The sequence below is a fragment of the Emys orbicularis genome, chromosome 14 (assembly GCF_028017835.1).
Source record: "Emys orbicularis isolate rEmyOrb1 chromosome 14, rEmyOrb1.hap1, whole genome shotgun sequence".
In the NCBI taxonomy this organism is placed as follows: domain Eukaryota; kingdom Metazoa; phylum Chordata; order Testudines; family Emydidae; genus Emys; species Emys orbicularis.
In genome coordinates, this window is record NC_088696.1 from 10,639,305 (window position 1) to 10,660,011 (window position 20,707).

Below are 20,707 nucleotides of genomic sequence, written 5' to 3' on the forward strand. Positions count from 1 at the left end.
AGGGGAAAGATTTTTCCCCTGCCCATTTCTCTACAAGGATACCCCTTTCCTTTGAGGGCTAGCAATGTCACTATCTAGGAGAGACAGATGGGACTCCTTTCAGATCCCATCAACCTCATTATTGGCTTGTCCACAATGCAGTTACCAAGCGATGCAAGTCACTCCCTCCTGATAAAGACAGTGACCCCTGCCATCCCAGACAGCAAAGGACTGGACCTAGGACTCAAACCTGGATGTCACACAGCAGTACAGAGTGCTATCCACAGGGTCACTCCTCTCAAAAGCTCTTTGATGGTTACCAAACACTTTACGGTACTTCTTGTCAAAAAGCCAGGCAGGAACAATGTGTGTCAAGGTGTGAAGCTGAGAAAAGTAAAAGGGGATTTTCTTTCTTCATCGACTTCTGGGATGTATAAAGAACAGCGGCTGGGTCAGAAGCAGAGATTTTAAGAACCCCCCGCACAAAGCTGAATTAATTTCCCCATCACATACACTCCGTGCCGGCTCTTCTACAAGGAACTTACCAGCCTTCTGTTTCCTTTGTGACGTTATGAATTAGGGCCCCTCTGCAGAAGCTCAGTTCATCACTTCTTTTAGCTTTATAGTCATATATGGCTTTCACTGTTCTCTGAGGCTTTAAAAGGAAACAAAATAAAGGGGTCAGAGAGAGGGACAGGTCACAAAATGATTAATAAATCCATCTCAAAAGAAAAAAGAAATTAGATCTCTTTCTTTATTAGAATTGGTAAGCTTAACGCTAAGGTTCCAGAGTGACATCTGCTGGTGTAAGGGATTGTCACTGTTAACCAGTATTCTTCAAACACCAGCCAAGAGTACTACTTTTGTGGATGCATGGTTATACAACACAGAGAACCATGAGCTATCATCCCTGCTTACATACACCCAGATAAAATCTGAGCCTTAAGGCTTGGGATGCAGTCTCTCTCTCTTCAGAGTACGCAGCAGTCCTATCATCCCCTTCAAAACCTCATCAACAATACCACAGAATAAATTTCCTCTAGGAAACCCAAGTTTCTATCAGGACAAGCAATTTCCTTATCTTGAATTTACTTCTACCTGAATTCTTTCACAATAATTCACAATCATTAGTCACAAAGAGAAAGAACTATAGCTGAATGTGCATTTACAGCCAAGCTGGCTTTTGCGAGAATTACAACTAAATATGTATTTACCATGCCATTTGTTTTTAAATGTGAAACAAATGCATAATAAAAGTAATTTTAAAAGTTCAGTGCTTTATAAAAAGTGTGCAAGACTGTCCACCTTCATTTGCATGCAAAACCCTGATCTGCACGAGTAATCATTTTTACTTGGTGCATAAATGTAGGTTCAAATTTCCAGGCACATCCACACAAGCATGCATGCGAAATCAGGATCACCTAGGCACACTGAGAAGCCAGGTGCCCGATTTCTCACTGGATGAGTAAATACTAGCTTTGCATATAGAAAATGCATAGGTGCAATTTTGGAGGATGGGCTGAAAAAATTATACCCCTCTTGAGTTTTACCTCGCCCCACAAGCCAGATACAAATATTGAAAGTACCAGAAAAATCAACACAAATTTTCTGATATCTTTTCAGGCACCTACAGAAAGGTTAGTTTGAAAAATCACTTGAACATAAACGTACCACTGATGGGGTTATTTCGTTAGGCTCCACATACATCTTGACATCATAGAGCGAATTAATATCTTTCTCCTAAAAACGGAGAGGAAAAAACAGAGTTAAGGAAATATATTTTAAATCTACAACAGGACTGTTCTACCAAATAAGGGACCCTTATGTGCTGTACACACTTATCTACACTATCACTTCAGCAATTCAGAAACTGTGGGGCTGACTAGAGCTGGGAGCCCTGACTTCTGTTAGAGGCCCATTTCTATCACTAGCTCACCATGTAGCCTTGGGAAAGTCATTTAACCTGCCTGTGCCTATCTTTGATCAAACAGTATTATGACCATATCACCTCACAGGAATATCACTTAATTCATTAAATGCTTGTGAAGAACTTTGAGATGCTGAGTGAGATTATTATGTGGAACTGAAAAAACTAGCAGGTGGTTCTATGGCTTTGGTTCCATAATCACTGCAGGTCTCCTAGCTTACAGCAATGGTTTTCTTTAATGGACAAAAAACTAAGCTGCAAAAAGCTGCTTTGATGTACATGGTTATTTTTTTTTTCTGGGTGGGTTTGGAATTTTATCTCCTTCACCTCCTACCATGGAGGAGGATGGTGTTTATCTTTCACTGAATCACTTCATTACAAAGGTAATCACTTGCCGTGCTGTAGCGCTCTAGCAGTTCCTCAGTCACAGGGTAACGCAGTTTCATTTTCCTATACAGCGTGTGCTTTTCATAGTAGGTCACCAGTTCGACTAAGCTTTCAAAATAGGCAGAGGTGCCCAGCACAAAGTGGTGGCCTTCTTGTCGAATTCTGAAGTGCTTCACTTTCCCCTCAGCTCTGTGGAATTAGTACAGGTGCTGTGATACTTTAAAAGTCACTGGGGCCTAACACAGTAAAACCTCACTTACCATGAACTGGATCATTATCCCCTGACATGTTTTAAATGTATAACAAAGTTCCACACTTTTCCAAAGCCTCATTTATCCCAATTAATTTCAGGTTCCCCCATTCAACTCACAAATAGAACAGATTCAGGAATTGTCTCACCCATCTCCAATATGTGGAGCATTGGAAATACCCTCATTTTTTTTCCTGTTTTCATTTCCCCATTAACCCTCACACTCCAGACTCCGCTCAGCTTCACCAGTCATCTAGCCAAAATGGATTTATCTGGACTAAGATTCTCTTTGGAAGCCAGTCACTGTCAATCACTATTAGGTGACGAGAAGCAGTCTCCCCAGAAACAGTGGCTACTTTATCCCTACAATGCTCCTGATAGCCACTGCAATCTACTTTTAAAGGAAAAATTCCTATCCACTTAAGCAAAAAATTTTGAATTTTTGGTAATCACTGTAAAAACCACCATCCAACCACTTTTCAATACATGAGGATACCTACAAAATTTTCAAACCTACAAACTTTTCTGGCTATGAAGTGTTTGCATAAGGACACTACTGTATATAATCCATAATGGACTTTAATACCCTATCTTCCCAATAGGAGAAAGATGAAACTAGAGCTCACTGCAGACTTGAGAAGTCTGGAAATCTTCAATGCAAAGTAAAGTACATAAATAAGACAGCATGTATCTGTTCTCCAAGACAATATTCTATACTGCATTAACAGACATGATTAAAGAAACTTAATATGATTCAAAATTGCAATAGAGTATATTACTGTTCTTATAAACACACAGTTTCAATAAGAGAAACTGTTGTTATAAAGCAGTTACTATTGGCAAGGATACTTAACAGCAGACAGATGGCAACTTTCATTTTTAGTGAGCTGCATAATGTAACAGATGCTGAATGAATGAACCTCAAATTATTATGCAACTTAACTAGGTTTCCTCTGGTCAGAGACCTGGGGTCCGCAGTGCTGATCCGGCACAGAGAACTGCACTGGCATGCAGTTTCACAGAAGTCAAGAGAGGTCCACACGCACTACAGTATGAGATATCCTGGGCCAAGTTTTTAGCCACACTCAAAATTATCCACTCCATACGTGCACATATATTTTGCCCATGCATCCACTTATGCGTGCACATCAAGAAACTGTGTGGCTAACTACCTAAGCTGCAAGAGCAAACTCAGGTTTTATTCATGCAAAGGCTACAATAGGAAGATTTTCATGTTCAAAACCAGAGAGCGTGAATGGCCCTATATGTTGTACAGTCACATGTGTCTTTTCTTACCTGAATGTCATGGCAAATGAATCGGGCTCATCTCTCTTTCTAATCAGAAACGCTCCATCTCGAGGAATTCGCATCAACATGTCTTCTGCTTCTCCTCGACTCAGGTTACGGTAGTACCAACTACAGTAGAGGGAAAGAAAATGGACAAGCGATTACAAAGCTTGTCAAATTGTCACTCAGTAAGAATAACTGGCGGTGTTACTAGAATTATAGCCTGAGACATTACAAGATAAATTATACATTAGATTTTCCTCATCGTGGCACATATGACAGCATCTTAAAGCAAAATACTGTAACACATCAGCTTATTTGGGGTAAAACCATCAGGAAAACATCAGAACACCTTGTCTGCTTATAGTAATAGAACATAAATCAACTTGTCTTCATAGAACAATGGCAGAAAATGCTGCTTTATCTGTTCATAACCAAATGCCAGACTGGAGTCAGAGTTTTGACGTGGAAGATTTTAAGGAAGAGTCCCGATATCGGCTAGGGAAAAACAGCAGACATTAGATACTTCCTTAGGACCAGATTCTGTCTCTCACAAGTACTACTCAAGATGAGTAACAATGGTAGAATCTGGCTCTGATTTCAGTGGAGCTAGAACAATTTACAGTAGTTGTGGCTCTCCACCCAGTGATGTAAAAACAAAAACAGCTGAATCCTACAAGGCACCCTCAACTCACACTAACTTCAAAAGGTATCTCAGGATGTATAGGACCGTACAGAATCAGGCCCCAGAACATGAAAACTGTCTAAAGTCATGGACATATGTTTTGCACACAAAGCAAACTTTCTTTTTTGATCTGTAGAGCAAACAATGGACCAAAAGTGCACATGGTGCATGAACAGTAACTTCTGAATTCCCCAAATTAGTTGCCAGACCACAGGCAACAACTCAACACCTTACCCTACTTGCTGAGTTCTTTAAATTAGCAAGCAAAGAAAGGGAGCAGGGACAGGAAGGACTTGGTATCCTCTGGGTGAATTACAGCTTTCACTGTTTCTCTGAATTGCATATAGTTACCAGTGAGCACCTGCTTTACCATTAGCCCCCCATGAAGCCCAGAGTATAACCTGAATCTTTCAAGGTTCTTAGAAATCAATGAAATTTGTTCCCATGACAGCTGCTACCAAAGTGACCCTGAATGCATGAAATCCATGGCCATATACGACAACAAAAAGTTGCACCCTTTAACATAACAACTCGAGCACTTCCCTTCATCTGTACATACTCTTTAGTTTCATGAGGTTTGGGGTTAGGCACAGCATCAGTCAGACGCAGCTCAAACTCAGCACATCGCAAGTGGGCTTCCTTGTAGTGTTGAACGAGATCATAGATACTATCAAAGGTGAGGTTGTCGGTCAGGTAATATTTCATGGTATCTCCTTCACTATTAGAACGGATACGGCAATGCTGGACCCTACCTGACCTCCTTAAGAAATGAAGAGGGAGGAAAAATAACAGTTAATAAAGATGGACGTTTAGGATGTTTTCTAACCTGCTCCTGGTTAATTCTAGTTTGTGAATTTATAAAGTTGCAGCAAATCATGTTGTTTCTTTAACAAATAATAAGATTGTTGGGAGTTGTTCTTTTCAACCTACAGGAGTTTTAAATGTACCAATATGCATCACTGTAGAATTAGCGCAGAAGGCTCTCTCACCAGTAGCTCTATCTGATATATTGTTACTTATAACTCCAGACTGGGAAAAATTAGGCAAAATCTTTTATTTTTTCCCCTACAGGGACATCCTCTTTTATCAACAAGATCAAACTCTGCCAATGGAAATGAACTTGGGAAACTACCTGCTCAGCTTGGAAACTGATGATTTACACCAGTGCAAATGAGATCCAGTTTTGGCCCACATACTGAAGAAATATTGTAACAAACCCTTCATGCTCCTATAGCTTTAGAGGAGTGGAAGATTAGACCAATTAGACCTCTATTACCTATTCCAATCAATGAACATAACCCCAAATGGAGCCCAATCGTGCCTAGCAACGTTAGACTAAATTGCACCTTAATCAAAAAAGTGTGATCTTTCCACAACTGCACTAAATCCCCCACTCCTACTTCCTCCCATAGCAGCTATAAAATCATATTTTCTAAAAAATATATTCTTATGCAACATAGTAGAATAAACAACACCAATATCAAAAAACCAACTATACCAGAATGACAGGGTGTAATCATTAGGGAAAGTTTCACTTTCCCTAACTAGGAACGTTCCATCCTTGCCACCCATTTCAGCACAATATTCCTGGAGCAGCCTCTCAGCAGTTGTTCTCCCTGCTTTCATTTTCCCATGGAACCATTTCTCGTTGCAGTGCAGCTCAGTACGTTTCACGTCCTAGATCACAAGAGAAGAGTTTCCATTTTTAACTTGTATTTTACCATGACAATAAATGGTTCTGTCTCAGTTAAAAGGACTTCTACAATGGCAGGTCAATTTTCTAGCTTCCTTGAACTTTCAATACCCTCAAAAAAAAGAAGGAATGTTTGTCTAAAATCTGAAGTATGGTTTGCTATCAAATGAAAAACCAACTATTAGCCACGTGCTGTGGGAGGTTATGGCTGCTGTGCACCTTTTCTTAATATTCCTCAAAAAGTTCTGTGTCAGGACTTTCATATTCCCCCTTCCTCAGCATGGAGAGGTTTATTATGGTTGTAATGTGCATTCAGGTAAGTCAGATCACTTTTCAGGTTGCTTACAGTCAAAAGATTTTCACCTTCCTAGACTTGTGCAAGTAGTTATGATCTGTGGCCAGAAACTTAAAGAACATACTCTTATAGATCAGAGCAGCTTCTATTTTAGGATTTTTTGACAGGAGGATTTTAGCTAATCACAGCCCTGAATAATCATATGAGACCCTCCCACCATTAAAACCTGCATGAACAGGTGATCTGGCTTGCATGTGGCTGAACTGTGCATACAGATGTTAGTGATGAAAGAGCGCACATGCAAACTTCCATGTTGACAGATGGAAGCCAGGTTGAGGCATCGCTGAAATTCCAGCCCTTACTGAGTCCTGTGCCTCAGCTTTAACATCTGTAAAATGGGGATAATAATTGCTCATCTCTGAAAGACCTTTGGATGACAAGTGCTATTTACAGAGGTGTGCTGTCAAGCCAGAGAGCTTTAAAGATTGGGAGAGGAGTGGAATACATACAGCAGTGGAGACCAGCTACCTAGTAAAGAAACTTTTCTAACTTATTTAAAGATCAAAGATCATTTTAAATGGCCCACTCTCCCATGGTACCACTACTTTCAAGATAGGCATTATGTTTCTCAACTTTCTAGCAAAACTGTCTATATAAAAAGATAATTTTAGTAGAAGCGATGGCATCTGGTCAATTAGGAAACAAAAACATTATAATTAATTTATATCAAATCTTTGCAGAAAATTTTCCTAACCAAAAATGTCCATATGTGATACACTGGGAAAGGGACCAGAATAGACAAATTATCCCAGAGGAATGGGGTTTGATCTGGAAATGAGGGCCAGCAACCTCAGAGGAGTGGCAACAAATAAAAGAAAATGTCTTTAAGATACTGTTTCAATGGTACCTTGCACCAATCAAGTTACTATATGCTGAACAGGATGACATATTGGAGAAGTTATGCTGAAGAAGGCGGCTTTATGCATATATGGTGGATATCTCCAGTCACCTAAGTTCCCTCTAAGCTGCGCAGCCGCACAGCAGCCTATCAAGGACCGGGCAGGTGCTCAGGGCTGCAGCGGGGAGAGGCCCCTCTCCCCCAGCCCCGGACCTGCCACGGCAGGGAGAGGCGGCTCTCCCCCGGCCCCAGCCCTGGACCTACCGCAGTGGGGACAGGCACCTCTCGCCCAGCCCAGGAGCTGCCACGGCAGGGAGAGGCACCTCTCACCCAGCCCCCAGCCCAGGTGCTGCTGCGAGGAGAGAGGGCTGGGGGGAGTCCTCTCTCCCCGCTGCAGGCCCGGGACAGCCTGCACTCCAAACCCCTGGTCCCCGGCCCCACCCCAGAGCCCGTACCCCCAGCCGGAGCCCTCGCCCCTCTGCACTCCAACCCTCTGCCTCAGCCCTGAGCCCCCTCCAGCATCCCTGCCACACATCACCTCCATATTGGAGCACATAACAAAATTCATTTCGCACATGCATGGAAAAATTAGAGGGAACATTGCCAGTCACTAGAAAGTATATAACCAGATATCACAAACTATTGAATATTTATTCCCAAATGATGCTTTGGAAATTCTACTGGGGATTTCTAGTGGAAATGGTCACACAAAAGGAAATGAAGAATTAACCTCTCTTTTGTTAGTAGCTGTATGGCTATCGGTAATCTCTCATTGGAAAAGAAAGTCAATCCTACCATAAAGGAAAGGTTAAAACAAATGAGAGGTTGTTGCTATGGGGAAATTAACAGACCGATTGTGAACCCAGGAAAATAAACAAAATACTTGGATATTTGGTTATCTTTTATTCAATACTCAGGCAAAGTAGATTCACCTGAAAACAAACCAGTACATCTGTCTAATTGTTTTGAATATTAACCGTTGGTAGTCATGCCTGGTCTGTTAAATACGCATAATCAGACATTTCACTCAGTTTAATAAAATCACTAGAAACTACATGTCATAGGTGTTATAACAGGGGTCGGCAACGTTTGGCACTCGGCTCACCAGGGTAAGCACCCCTAGCGGGCCGGGTCAGTTTATTTACCTGCTGACGCGGCAGGTTCGGCCGATCGCGGCCCCCACTCACATCCCTCGCCCGCACCGCTTCCCGCCACCCCCATTGGCCCGGGACGGCGAACCGCGGCCAGTGGGGGCCGCGATCGGCCGAACCTGCTGCGTCAGCAGGTAAATAAACTGGCCCGGCCCGCTAGGGTGCTTACCCTGGCGAGCCGCGTGCCAAATGTTGCCGACCCCTGTGTTATAATGATGCTCATTCTGAAATATGGCAACACCCCACTAGAGAGTGACTCATGACTATTTTCCTGTGTAATGCTTCTTTAAACAAAAGCTCACTGTTGTAATGATTATTGTTTTGTTTCTGATATTTACATAGTAAGGATTTCTAAACTTGTTAATGCTTCCTAAATAAACAGTAAAAAGGAAAGAAAAGGTGTGCTGTGTTATGTGTCATTATTTAATGAATCATCTTTTGTTTAGTCCTAGAATAGGAATAATATCCTGGCAGACGAATATACTCACAATAAAGCATTTGATTGTTGTTAAACACACCTGTTTCAGCACTAAACTGCCCACAAGCCATTTCATTGCACTAAAGATAATCCAGTTTTCAGTAAAACAAAGTATCAAAGTGCTTAATAAAGACCCACATTTTCATTAAGTGACATTTGCAGATGCACCCAATTATCTGGCACAGACCCTCCACTGAACAACTGTACGGGCAAATGATTTGTGAGTGCAAACAAATGCATCTGTAAACACTGCAGGGACAGTTTAAGAGGATGAATTTGACCTTAAATGTTAAAAAGCTTCATGTAAAACTCATCTCCCTTTGGTTTTATATTAAAGGGAGAAAATAATCTTATTATTCTCTTGATGTGAGCATGTAATTCCCATTGGCCAAGAGATAAGGAAGAATGGCACTCCTTTAGACAGTGTAATTCTTCTTTATATATCAGGAGTGGCCAAACTTACTGTCCCTCAGAGCCCCATATGACAATCTTCAAAAGTTCGAGAGCGGGGGCGTACCTGCCGGGGCTCGGGGCTTCAGCTCCATGGGAGGTCCCTGCCAGGACTCTGGGCTTCAGCCCCCCTCTGCGCAGGGCAGAAGCCCCTACACCCTCCTCTGCACTGCAAGGCAGAGGTCCCGAGCTTCCCTCCTCCCTCCCCCCAGTCTGGTAGGTAATCACCTTTAATGAATCGTCATCAGCGTTCTGTTCTATAGCATCACTGAATGAGAGCTTTTCATCTGCTATAGCACAATAGTGCCGAGTCCATGCCTAGAACACAAAGACAAGTGTTAGAACTGTTAACAACACAAGAAGACAACTCTATCCATAAAATTAAAGAGATAAAAATAGAACTACTAACCACCACCAAGAAGCTGTAACAATAAATAGTAATTTAACAATGCAACATCTTACGCAGTGTCTTTTCCATACTCACATCGGGTCAGCTAGAAGCAAATATTTTCCCCTATTGCTGTTGAGAATGCTCATTTAAATCTCAAACACCAAAGAAATTAAAAAAACCTTGCAACAAACTGCAGCAAACATCTAGGAAATAATACCTGTTCTATCGTATCCCACATGTAGAGTTCTCCTTGTTGCTTTTTCTCCTCTTTCTTGTCTTCTGGGTTCATATCTATGTCTCCCTTTGGTCCAAGTTTTTTATGCTAAAAAAACATAAATAAAAATCATGTGTAAGCCTGGTCACATCACCTTGGCACATCTTGGTAATATTATCTGATGCATCCCTCCTCTTGAGCTTTTCTCCTTTGTTTGGACTTTAAGAGTGGAGGCTACATGCAGGCTTAAACATTAGGGGTAGTTTTCCGCACTGACTGCAAATTTAACCGGAGGGTTTGTCTGCATGGTGAGTTAGCGTGCGCCAAGCCAGCGTGTGAATCAACAGTGCACCAGCCTGTCACACACCGGACATTGCAACAATGCAATAAGAACCACACACTAGGGCTTGCACTGTGCTGTAGCAATGTCCACACAGAGTCATTAGGGTTCAGCATGCTGATGTTCTGTAGATTTACACCCTGGCAGTAGCTCGCCATATAGACAAGCCGAGTGCTCCTCTAACTTCCTGACAGCAAGCTTCAGATGAGGGAGACCGAGGAGCAATTACTCTGATAAGAGTCCACAATTCATTAGAGGAGACAGAAAGTTAAATTACCTTTATGTGGTAAGGAAGGAATGAAGATAAAAGAGGAGTAGTTGTCAGGCCTCAAGGTGAAGAGAAAAAGAACATGAGTAAAAGGAGAGAAATTAAGGAGGAAATAGGAAAAGGATTATAAGAAGGAAACAGAGGGGATTATTTCTCAGTGTGACCAAATCCTGCTTGCTTCTCCACATAGGGATATAAAGCCCTAACCTTTTAGCACTACTACAATTCTACTGTGCAAGGGCTAAAAGGCCACATGCATGCCACAGAGAAGTGCTCCATGGCAGATCTCTCTACAGCGGGGGGTGGGGGGGAGGTTGTACCGGGAGGATGAAGGTGGGGACTCAGGCATGATGAGGGCACTTTAAGGACACAGCTAGTGCACCTGTAATTACAAAATCCCACCCACTGGGAGCAAAGGGACCACATGGGTGCTCACAGATAGGGGAGGAAGAGGATTCTTGTTTCGCAAATATAGACATGAAGCTTTTTATTTTATTCAGGGGACCAAATTTTGGCTGATGGAAAGTACATGCAAAGCATATTCCAGTACCCTGGAGAAGAGGGTTTTCAGCTTGTGTGTAATTCCAACAATGATATATGGAACAAAGTCCTCAGCTATAATAAAAAAAGATGCAGCAAAGATTTAGAGGATCCCAGTGTGACACGGAGATATATAGTAAAAGGACAAAACAGGACCAAACAAAGAGAAAACAAAGTGAAGATATAACCAATGTGACTGATACTCCAGAGAAGGTTAAACAGATGAAATGGCAACAGATGGGATATTTTAATGACAGGAGGTTCTGAAAGAGGAACCAGACATAGCATATGATGCACAGCAAAGTAGACAGGAAGGGTTCTTACTAGAGGTTGGCAAAAAATTTTGACCATCATTATCTCAGCAAAAAAATGTAGATTTGATAACACTGAAATGTTTCATGAATTTGTGTTGACTTTGCCAAATTGTTTCAGTTGGGGGGAAAAAATCTAAGAAAAAAATCAAAATGTTTCATTTTGACATTTGTTTAGAAATAAAATGTTTCAATTTTCTGGTTCAAAATTACTTAATTTCAAAATTTCCTTTAATTTTATTTTTAAAAAATCAAAATCATTTTAAAATGGTTGAAATCAAAATGAAACATTTCAATTTTGTTGAAATGAAATGTTTCATTTGACACAAAATTATTTTTTTCAACTTTTCAATTTGCTGGGGGAAAAAATTTGCCTTCACAAAAAAATTGTTTTCAGTTCAACCCACATTTTTTTCCCCCCAGAACTGCCAGTGATCTGAAAAATCTGTTATTCACTGAGCTCTAGTTCTACCCTCAGTTTCTCATTTCAGGACAATGCCGGTCATTTTTGTAATTACATTGTGCCACATATTTATTCTTTAAAATAGATTAACGGTGTTTGCATTAAATCCACTTGCTTTCAAATATTCTAGTATCCAGATCCAGTCTGAAAGAACAACAGCAACAAGTCTCCAGGCTTGTCTACACAGTACGTTAGTCTGCACTGGAGAGGTGTAAATTCTAGTGTGCACTAGCATGTTGCATGTGAATCCGGCTGGCACGCACATTAACATAGTACTGTTTGAAATGGAACTACATTAACATGCACTAGGAAATACTTAATACACACCAGCAGGGTCCACACAGGCCAGTTACCGCATGACACGCTCGTGAACACTAGAATTCACCCCCCTCTAGTATAGACTAATGCACCGTGCAGACTAGTCCTGAGTCATGGGCCACGCCTCTCTTCTACACATCCAATAGCAATAGCTGAAATGGCAAATCATTACATTTCAAATACCTAAATAATAGATCAGGGGTCGGCAACGTTTGGCATGTGGCTCGCCAGGGTAAGCACCCTAGCGGGCCGGGCCAGTTTATTTACCTGCTGACGCGGCAGGTTCGGCCGATCGCGGCCCCCACTGGCCGCGGTTCGCCGTCCCGGGCCAATGGGGGCTGCGGAAAGCCGCGGCCAGCACATCCCTCGCCCGCGCCGCTTCCCTCTGCCCCCATTGGCCCGGGACGGCGAACCGCGGCCAGTGGGGGCCACGATCGGCCGAACCTACCACGTCAGCAGGTAAATAAACTGGCCCGGCCCGCTAGGGTGCTTACCCTGATGAGCCGCGTGCCAAACGTTGCCAACCCCTGTAATAGATAAACCCAGGTTTAAATTCTCATACATCTGGTTAGTCCTTCTGAGATAAACTGAGTTCCATGAGATTCCTTGGGTCGGTCCTTCAGATAAGTCCTTAAAAACGAACACTGAAGATCTCACTGGCATTTTTCTTCAGAGTGAGAGTTTACATGAATGTTCACAGACAAAACACACTAAAGGGAAATCTGAGTCATGGGCCAAAGCTCATTGCAAACTAGTGGCCCGTGTTTGGGGATTCTTTGAGGCACCCTCAGGACAGGAAGTTGCCTGATGAAACTTTTATCTTCTGCAGGTTTTACTGTAGTTTGCAAACCACTTTGGAATCTGTAGGGACAATGGTGCTATAGATATAGATTATTATGGCTACATGCAAGCAATTTCTCTTCCATGCTTTATATGGTCACAAAGTGTAAGAATTCACAGATAAGATCTAAACTTATAGATCAGAATGCTCTACTTTGTGCTCCTTTGTGACTCATAGTGGAATGCCCTGCTGCCATTTACATGCATTTCCATGTACTGTACTTGCACTGAATGTGTCTTTTGTCTACAAGTTTAGAATCTATGTTATTGTTTTCTAATAGGAGCTGTAAGGCAGAAGCCTTGATCAACCAGAGTCGTCATTATTATTTTCTTTTATGTGAAAACATGGTGAGTTTGCCCCAGTGTTCTTGCCAAATTCCAGCTTTCTAATTTTCTGAAAACTCCACTGCAGTTTTAACTGGAGAAGCTGTTCTTCCACTTACCTACCTAAACACTGCTGTGTGGTACTGTTGGATCAAAATGTCTGCTGAGTTCCACTGGGTGGATTGAGGGATTCTAAGAGTAACTGATCCCTATCATTAAGGAAAACCTCCATTTTTCAAAGTTGCAACCTAAATTGCATATGTAAATCACATCTTTACTCTTTTTGTGTGCCAGAGTGTTCATTTGCCTTTGCAATTTACGGTAAGTGGCATCTTTTGAAAATTCAGTCTGTAAAGTGCTTTGTGATCCATTAGAATGAAATATTAATGTGATTTTCCACTCAAGAGAACACTTTAAACATTTTTAAGCACGATGTTATTGTGCAGAAGGTCTATGATGAGCCTCTGTAGCAGTGAACCTCACTGAAATTTAATGGTGACATTTTAGAGGCTGAAAGGTTTGCTGGGAGACCTTTAGAAAAGACATTTCTTCGGGCACTTGAACCAACAACATTAATTACAAAGAAAGCCAATAGCAAGCAATTTAGTATGTATTTTAACAAAACTCAATAAAATGTTGCCAAATGATAGTCACGTGCACTTGCAGCATGTACCCTCTTCAAGCCCAAAGGAGCCCCAAATGCTTTACAATTAAACCAATATTATGCAAGCAATCAGAGACATGAATCTGTTAAGAGACTTGTCCAAGGCCATACAGTGTCTAAGCAGCTGAGCCAGGCGTCCTGGCTCCCACTCTCCAGTTCTAACTACCAAAACATACTGGGGACTCTTAGTAAAGGAAACATGCCTTGATGATGAATTTTTCTTTCAGCTGGGTTGGCGACGGCAGCTGATCTGCACTGACTTCGATTGGCTTCATTAGGAGTTGGTTCCCAAACACCTCCTTGAATACTTTGGCCATGTGGCGCTGCTGTTCCACACTGCAGTGCTCTTCAATCGACAGGATCACTGGGAACCTTGGTAAAAGGGAACAGAAAGGCAGAGGCACATTCAATTTCTGCTTCTGAAAAAGCCAGGGAAGGGGGGGGGGTGGGAAATCCAAAGCAAACTGAGGACTGAGTGGCTCTGGGGAAAGTCTACAGACGTGCAATCACTGGATCGCACCACCAAACATGAGCAGTGTGAGGAAGTGCCAGTGCATTCCTCAATACATTCACCATGCTGATGGTTTGACATGTCTGAAGCACTGGACTCCTATCTGCACTGTAGATGGTTATCTGAATGTCTAATCATGGCGAGGATACCCAGGCAGCTCAGTAAGCCAACTGCAACAAAGAGGCTTGGGACACCCTGAATATTAAGATGCCTTTTCTTCATTATCGAGCTCCCAAAAATGAAGTGTTTCCAACCAAAATAACGATGTGCCAGATTGTGGCAACTGACAACAGGCTCAGACTCACGTAGACGGCAACAACCCCAGTGGGAGCTTTGGGAGGCATTTAATCTCCTAGAGCTCCTAGCCTGTCCCACCCGCAAGAGGGTGAAATATGTTCTCTCCTCTATGGCCAGCCAGTTACCTTGCATGGTGAGGAGTAAAGGAGCCTGCAGCCCCAAATCCTTCCTGCCTCCTTCCTGCCAACAGGTAACACACTTTTCCTATTAAAGGTGTTTTAATGTAGAGGAGAGCTGAGACACTGCTGCAGCCCATGTTATCACTGCAGGAAGCATGAGCAGGGATTCCCCATCTCCTCAGCTGCAACCTCATCTACGATGGTAAGTTTGGGGCTGTGAGCTTCCCTCTCACTGATGCTCTGCTCTCCAATTCTAGTATTTTTAAAATCACATTTATTAAAGTTTTACAGCCGCAAACTCATCTTTAGAGACAAGGTCTCAAGCAGGGAGATGGGGAGCCTGTTGGGGGCATTTCCTACCTGCCCGAGCAGCATCCTGACATTTTGTGGGCCTTTTCTTGAAAATAGGATCTATTAAGATCTAAAACTCTTGGTGATTTACAAAAAACAACAACCACATTAGGGAAAAGACAGGCATCTTGGCCTTTTCAATTAACCAAACATGAAAGGTTTCTTTTCTCCTGAGGAAAGCTCTAAAATCCTCTAAACCAAGTTTATACATTAACGAAAACCCACTCGGATGTGACAAATGCATGATCCTTGATTGCCTGCACCACATCATCGAATTTGATTTTTGTTGTCCGTGTCCATCCGTGATAAATGATCGGCTTCCCGTCAGGACCATCCCAGCAATCCACTAGTGCAGACAATGGAAGAAATAAAGAGGCCATCTAAATAACTCCAATATACAAAACACAACACACATTCAGCACTCCACAGTGTTTCCTACAATGAGTCATATACTTTTATGTTATATTAAAATGATTTGCTAAGTAGATTTATATCCCTCACAGAGGAGATTAAGTTTGCATAAAGTAATGGTAATAAAAAAAAAATAGAATATGGAGGTTCTAAAAGCACACGCAGCTAGGAACAGAAAAGTAGGAGTTTAGGCAGCTGAATTCTGGGTTTACTAGTGTCCACCACAGTTTAAAGGGGCAATATGCTGCTCCAAGAGAGATTTAGAAAGTTTGTCCAGTTAAGTCTTCTTGATCCCAGTCCTGAAGTCCTTACTCAAGATAAACTCTTAATTATCAGAGTAAACAACTGCAGACTGGGGGCTCCTGTAATTAGGATTGAGAAGCAATAGCAACAAGTGCAACAAAGGGTACGTCTATACTTACTTCCTGGTCCGGATGTAAGCGATCGATCTTCTGGGATCGATTTATCGCGTCTTGTCTTGACGTGATAAATCGATCCCGGATCGATCCCGGAAGTGCTTGCCGTCGACGCCGGTACTCCAGCTCAGCGAGAGGAGTATGCGGCATCGACGGGGGAGCCTGCCTGCAGCGTCTGGACCCGCGGTAAGTTTGGACTAAGGTACTTCGAATTCAGCTACATTATTAACGTAGCTGAATTTGCGTACCTTAGTCCGAAGTGGGGGGTTAGTGTGGACCAGGCCAAAGAGTCAGTGAGTGGTGCCTGGCCAGACTGAAGTGGTGAATATCATGAGGTTTTGACCAAATGCTTCTGTAAGATGCACAAGAGCAGAACTAAAGAAGCTCTTTTCTTGCAGTTAGTGGAAAACAGAGCATGGGGAAATTAACTTTTATAAAAAGTTAGCTGGGCCGATACAAATTTTGTGACACCAAAACATACAAATCTAGAGGGATTGTGGCTTTGTCTAAATGAAGAAAATATGCAGCAGGGTAATTAAATCAATTAGCTGCAAACCCCTATCCTAGATGTACTGGAGAAGGGCACGCTGGGGCTTAACCAATTAATTTGGTCATTCTGGTAGCTTCATCTCTGGTGTACACACTGGAATAGGTTTTAAAAGAGCTGCTTGAATTTTAGTGTTTCAAAGGAATAAAAGAAGAGCAAGCGAGCAGGGAAATGATGGAATTCTGAAGAACGTTGGTTCTAATAGTCAGCACATCCTTTAAACAAAAAGAGAGGATTAATTTTGTGTTAAAAAAAACTACAAGTTTTGGTTTTGCTGTGTTTAGCAACCACAGGAAGCTAGGCAAGGGTGGAGAACAAAAGCATTCCTGTCACAAACCACTCCACAAGCTTGTTACTCACGCTCAATACATCGACATCCCATTCGAAGGCACCTGATATAAGCTTCTGTGGAAGATTCACTTCGAAGCTGGTCTCCTGTGAGGTATCTGAATAGTAAAGAGAGACCATCAGAAGGAAGGGAACAATTCTAAAAAGGGTCCCATATATTCTGTTGCAGAATTTCTGAATGTTGAATCTTTTTCTATTGTGGAAGTTTTGAATACTGAATTTTTGACTCTCTATGATATGAGTGGACTCCTCTGAATCAGATGCTAAAGCACCTTGGCATGGATCAGTTAGCAAGAATTTCCAAGAGTTCATTCATTGCCCCTTGCCAGCTTTTTGTAGAGTAGAACATATCTCTACAATATATCCAAACTCCACCAAGTCGAGGCCAGGTCAAACAGCATACCTGTCTAGTGAAAGGGAAAGGTCCCCATATACTCCATGAGCCATTTTTTTCTTATTATACATGTTATTTAAACTCCTTGGGATATTTTCTCCACTTTTTCTTTTTTTAAAACAATGTTAGATGATAAACTTCCCCATCCCTGTAAATTAACGTTCCGTTTTGTTATGTTGCTGTTGCATCCAGTACTGATTAAGTATGAAAATTCACCACCACATAGATTTGTATCTGGCCTAACAGTTTGCATGCCACAGTTCACAGAGGACAAGTACTGAGAGCCTTACTACAGTTCAGAGAATTTCTACGGTTTTGACCAAACTTTCTCTGCATTGTGCCGACTGGATGTTTGCTCCAACCCTCCCACTCTCTTCTTACCACTCCTTCGCAGTCTCTCTGCCTCAGTTTCACTCCACACCTGCTCCCCTTACCCTCTTCTCACCTGACCTGTACCTCCTCACCCCAGTTTTCTTCTCTTTCCATCTAGCTGATCCCCAAGTAAACGCACCCCAAAAAATTAATCGTGGCACTAACATGACATTTGCTGCTATCAAACTACTCACTCTACTTGTGTTATACCCCTTCCCTTAGCCTGTGTGTGTCTTGTCTATTCAGATTGTAAACTGACTGGAACAGAGACCATCTAATACTCTCTACAGCACCTAACACAATGGGGCACCATTATAACAAACATGATTCATAATAGTAAAATGTTTAACAGGAAACCCTCCCCCAAAATGGTAATTGCCAACAATTTATTAAACACAGAACGCATTTTGGTTGTACAATAAATCCAGAACAATAAGGAAGATCAAAGTTAAGGTTGCTACTTTTAATTCCGTTCCAATATGCCTTTGTATAGCAGCACCTGTGGTCCCTCTCTGCTAGAATCCTTGTCTCCCATACAAAGGCCATGTAGGGCTAGTTTCTAACCAGTGGAAACGTGTTGTTTCAAGATCCATTAGCCACATGCTTCCTCTTCCCTGAACCACCCCCTTCTGCAGTGTGAATAGTCACAGAGCTTTGGTCTATCCCAGTGTCCCCACTCCCACCAGCAGCCTGCTCTTCCCCCATCTTGCTCAGAACAACCATCACAGTTCTGCTACATTTCAGGTCATATAAAGGAAGACGACAGTTTCCCCAAGATGATCCAACCATGCTAAAGTTATATTACATATTATTTTGATTTTAGAAGCGGCCTGGGAGCAAGGACACCAGGTGCTGTCACACGCTTCTTTTGTAACTGTAGATAATATATAAGCTCAAAATACTATCGTAACCCTTCTCTAGATGTTTATAATCACAGATGCATGCCCAACAGATTAAAATGCTGTAATACAGGTGATGCTCAGAGTACTGGTATCTCTCGGTAAATACAAGCCACCATAGTGAAATGAAGTGGTAAGTAACGTGTCCCATGGAGACTCTCTGACAGGACTTTGACCCAAATTCTGCAGCCCAGTTTCAGGCAAAAGTCCCGCTACATGTGGCCAGCAGGATTTGACCCTTTAGGCATTGTAATGCCCAGGCACAATGATGCTAACTGAACAGGGCTGTAGGTGTCAAGAGGAGCGGAGACTCCTTCATTAGCATGAATTTTTGCACCCACAGTCATTCAATCCCCATCTTCTGGCATCAAGGAGTTACAGGAAGCTCACGGTGGCAGTCTGAACTCAGCTTCTGGACTACATTCTTTTAACAAAGTTTCTTGTGCTCTTCTGTTGGGGGCGAGAGGGGAGATGGAGGGAAGGGGTTGTGTCTTCTGCCACTATAACTCAGTGAAAAAGTCAGCGAGTCTTATCAGATGCAATTTCTCAGGAAGGCTTCACAGATCCAGTCTGAGCACCCCTGGCATAAAACTTAAACTAATATTTGCTTCTCTTAATATACACCAGGTCTGTCTCATCAGAGACGATCAAGATTTTGGAAACTTACGTGTTGTGAGAGGAAGAAATCCAGTAGTGGGACAAAGGGTTATTCATATCCTGAGCATCTACTGCATCATATTTATCATCCCAAATACTGTTTTCTTTTGAGAAAAGGTAAGTGAGGAACTAAAACATAAAAAAAGAGAATGGATTTAAATGCATGCAATCAGAAAAGAAAAGAGAATATAACACTAACAACAGAGCTTAGAGGAACTGCCCTCTTGCTAATAGAGGGGGATTTGCCCAGCAAACTAAATTTCAAGGAACTAGAAGAGAAAGTTAAACATATATAGAACTATAAGAAAATATTTTATCTCACCTCATCCACAAAGAGGAAGGGCTCAGTAGTTTCTCTCATAGTGTCATCTATAAACTTTGTCATTCGTTCTCGGACTTTACTGAGATCCTGTGCCCAAGACTCCTTTAAATTAAAAAAAGTTTATCATTTAAGTTGTTTTATTTTATTATCAAAAAAGGTAATAAGACTTTGTGAATGAAATTATATATTATATATATGAAATAGACAGACAGACGCCCATAGCAGTGATTTACTAAACTACGTTCTTCATTGCCTACAGTTAACAGAACTGCAGCTTTTGATGAACCCATCCAGTAAGAAAGACTCTCAGTGGTTCAGGCTACTGCTGCATTTAAAATCAGTGTCTAAGATCACATACTGATACTTGTAAGTGGGTGAAACCAGAATATCTGGAGGTTTTACAAACCTCTCTAGCTGTTTGAGTTCACTGAATTTTTCTACTGTAATTTAGGCTCATGTTTTTTTCCCCAAAGAATATTCAGGAATGTCTTTTTGTTAAATGTTTGTCCAAGGCCTAGCACAATAGTCTGGTCAGTGACTAGAGCTCATAGGCGTTACAGAAATAAAATAATAAATGATAGTTTAAAAATAAAAGATAATGTCTTTCCTAGCTGAAGAAAAGCCTATGTGATGTTTTAGGGATCTAAGATGCCCTCTGTCTAAATGCTAGGCTGTCACAGGTGGGGACTCTATACATGGGTGAAATCCTGGCCCTACTGAAGACAGAGAAGATCTTCATTCTGGTCTCTCCTAACTTTTGAGTGCTTGACTTTACAACCTTTATGCTCTTTCAACATTGTTTTGTAGGGGAAAAGATATTAGGTATTCCCATACAGGGAATGCATGGGAACAATGAACTTCAGTGTTTGATTTGAGTGTTCAAACAAATTTGCAAACTTGGAGTTCAGTA

The 20,707-nt window shown here is 41.8% G+C and overlaps 1 protein-coding gene across 1 annotated transcript in view; it reads right to left on the minus strand.

Moving 5' to 3' along the window:
- Positions 1-20,707, minus strand: part of PLCG2 (phospholipase C gamma 2) — an 86,801-nt gene that overhangs the window by 22,590 nt on the left and 43,504 nt on the right. The window contains exons 9-21 of the mRNA XM_065416466.1: positions 19,798-19,899; positions 19,486-19,604; positions 17,166-17,251; positions 15,657-15,777; positions 14,357-14,525; positions 10,089-10,193; positions 9,709-9,798; positions 6,014-6,192; positions 5,075-5,275; positions 3,840-3,959; positions 2,302-2,482; positions 1,651-1,719; positions 525-634 (exon numbers count right to left, since the gene is read on the minus strand). Coding sequence (XP_065272538.1) covers positions 525-634; positions 1,651-1,719; positions 2,302-2,482; positions 3,840-3,959; positions 5,075-5,275; positions 6,014-6,192; positions 9,709-9,798; positions 10,089-10,193; positions 14,357-14,525; positions 15,657-15,777; positions 17,166-17,251; positions 19,486-19,604; positions 19,798-19,899 — 1,652 coding nt within the window. The remainder of the gene's footprint in view (positions 1-524; positions 635-1,650; positions 1,720-2,301; positions 2,483-3,839; positions 3,960-5,074; positions 5,276-6,013; positions 6,193-9,708; positions 9,799-10,088; positions 10,194-14,356; positions 14,526-15,656; positions 15,778-17,165; positions 17,252-19,485; positions 19,605-19,797; positions 19,900-20,707) is intronic.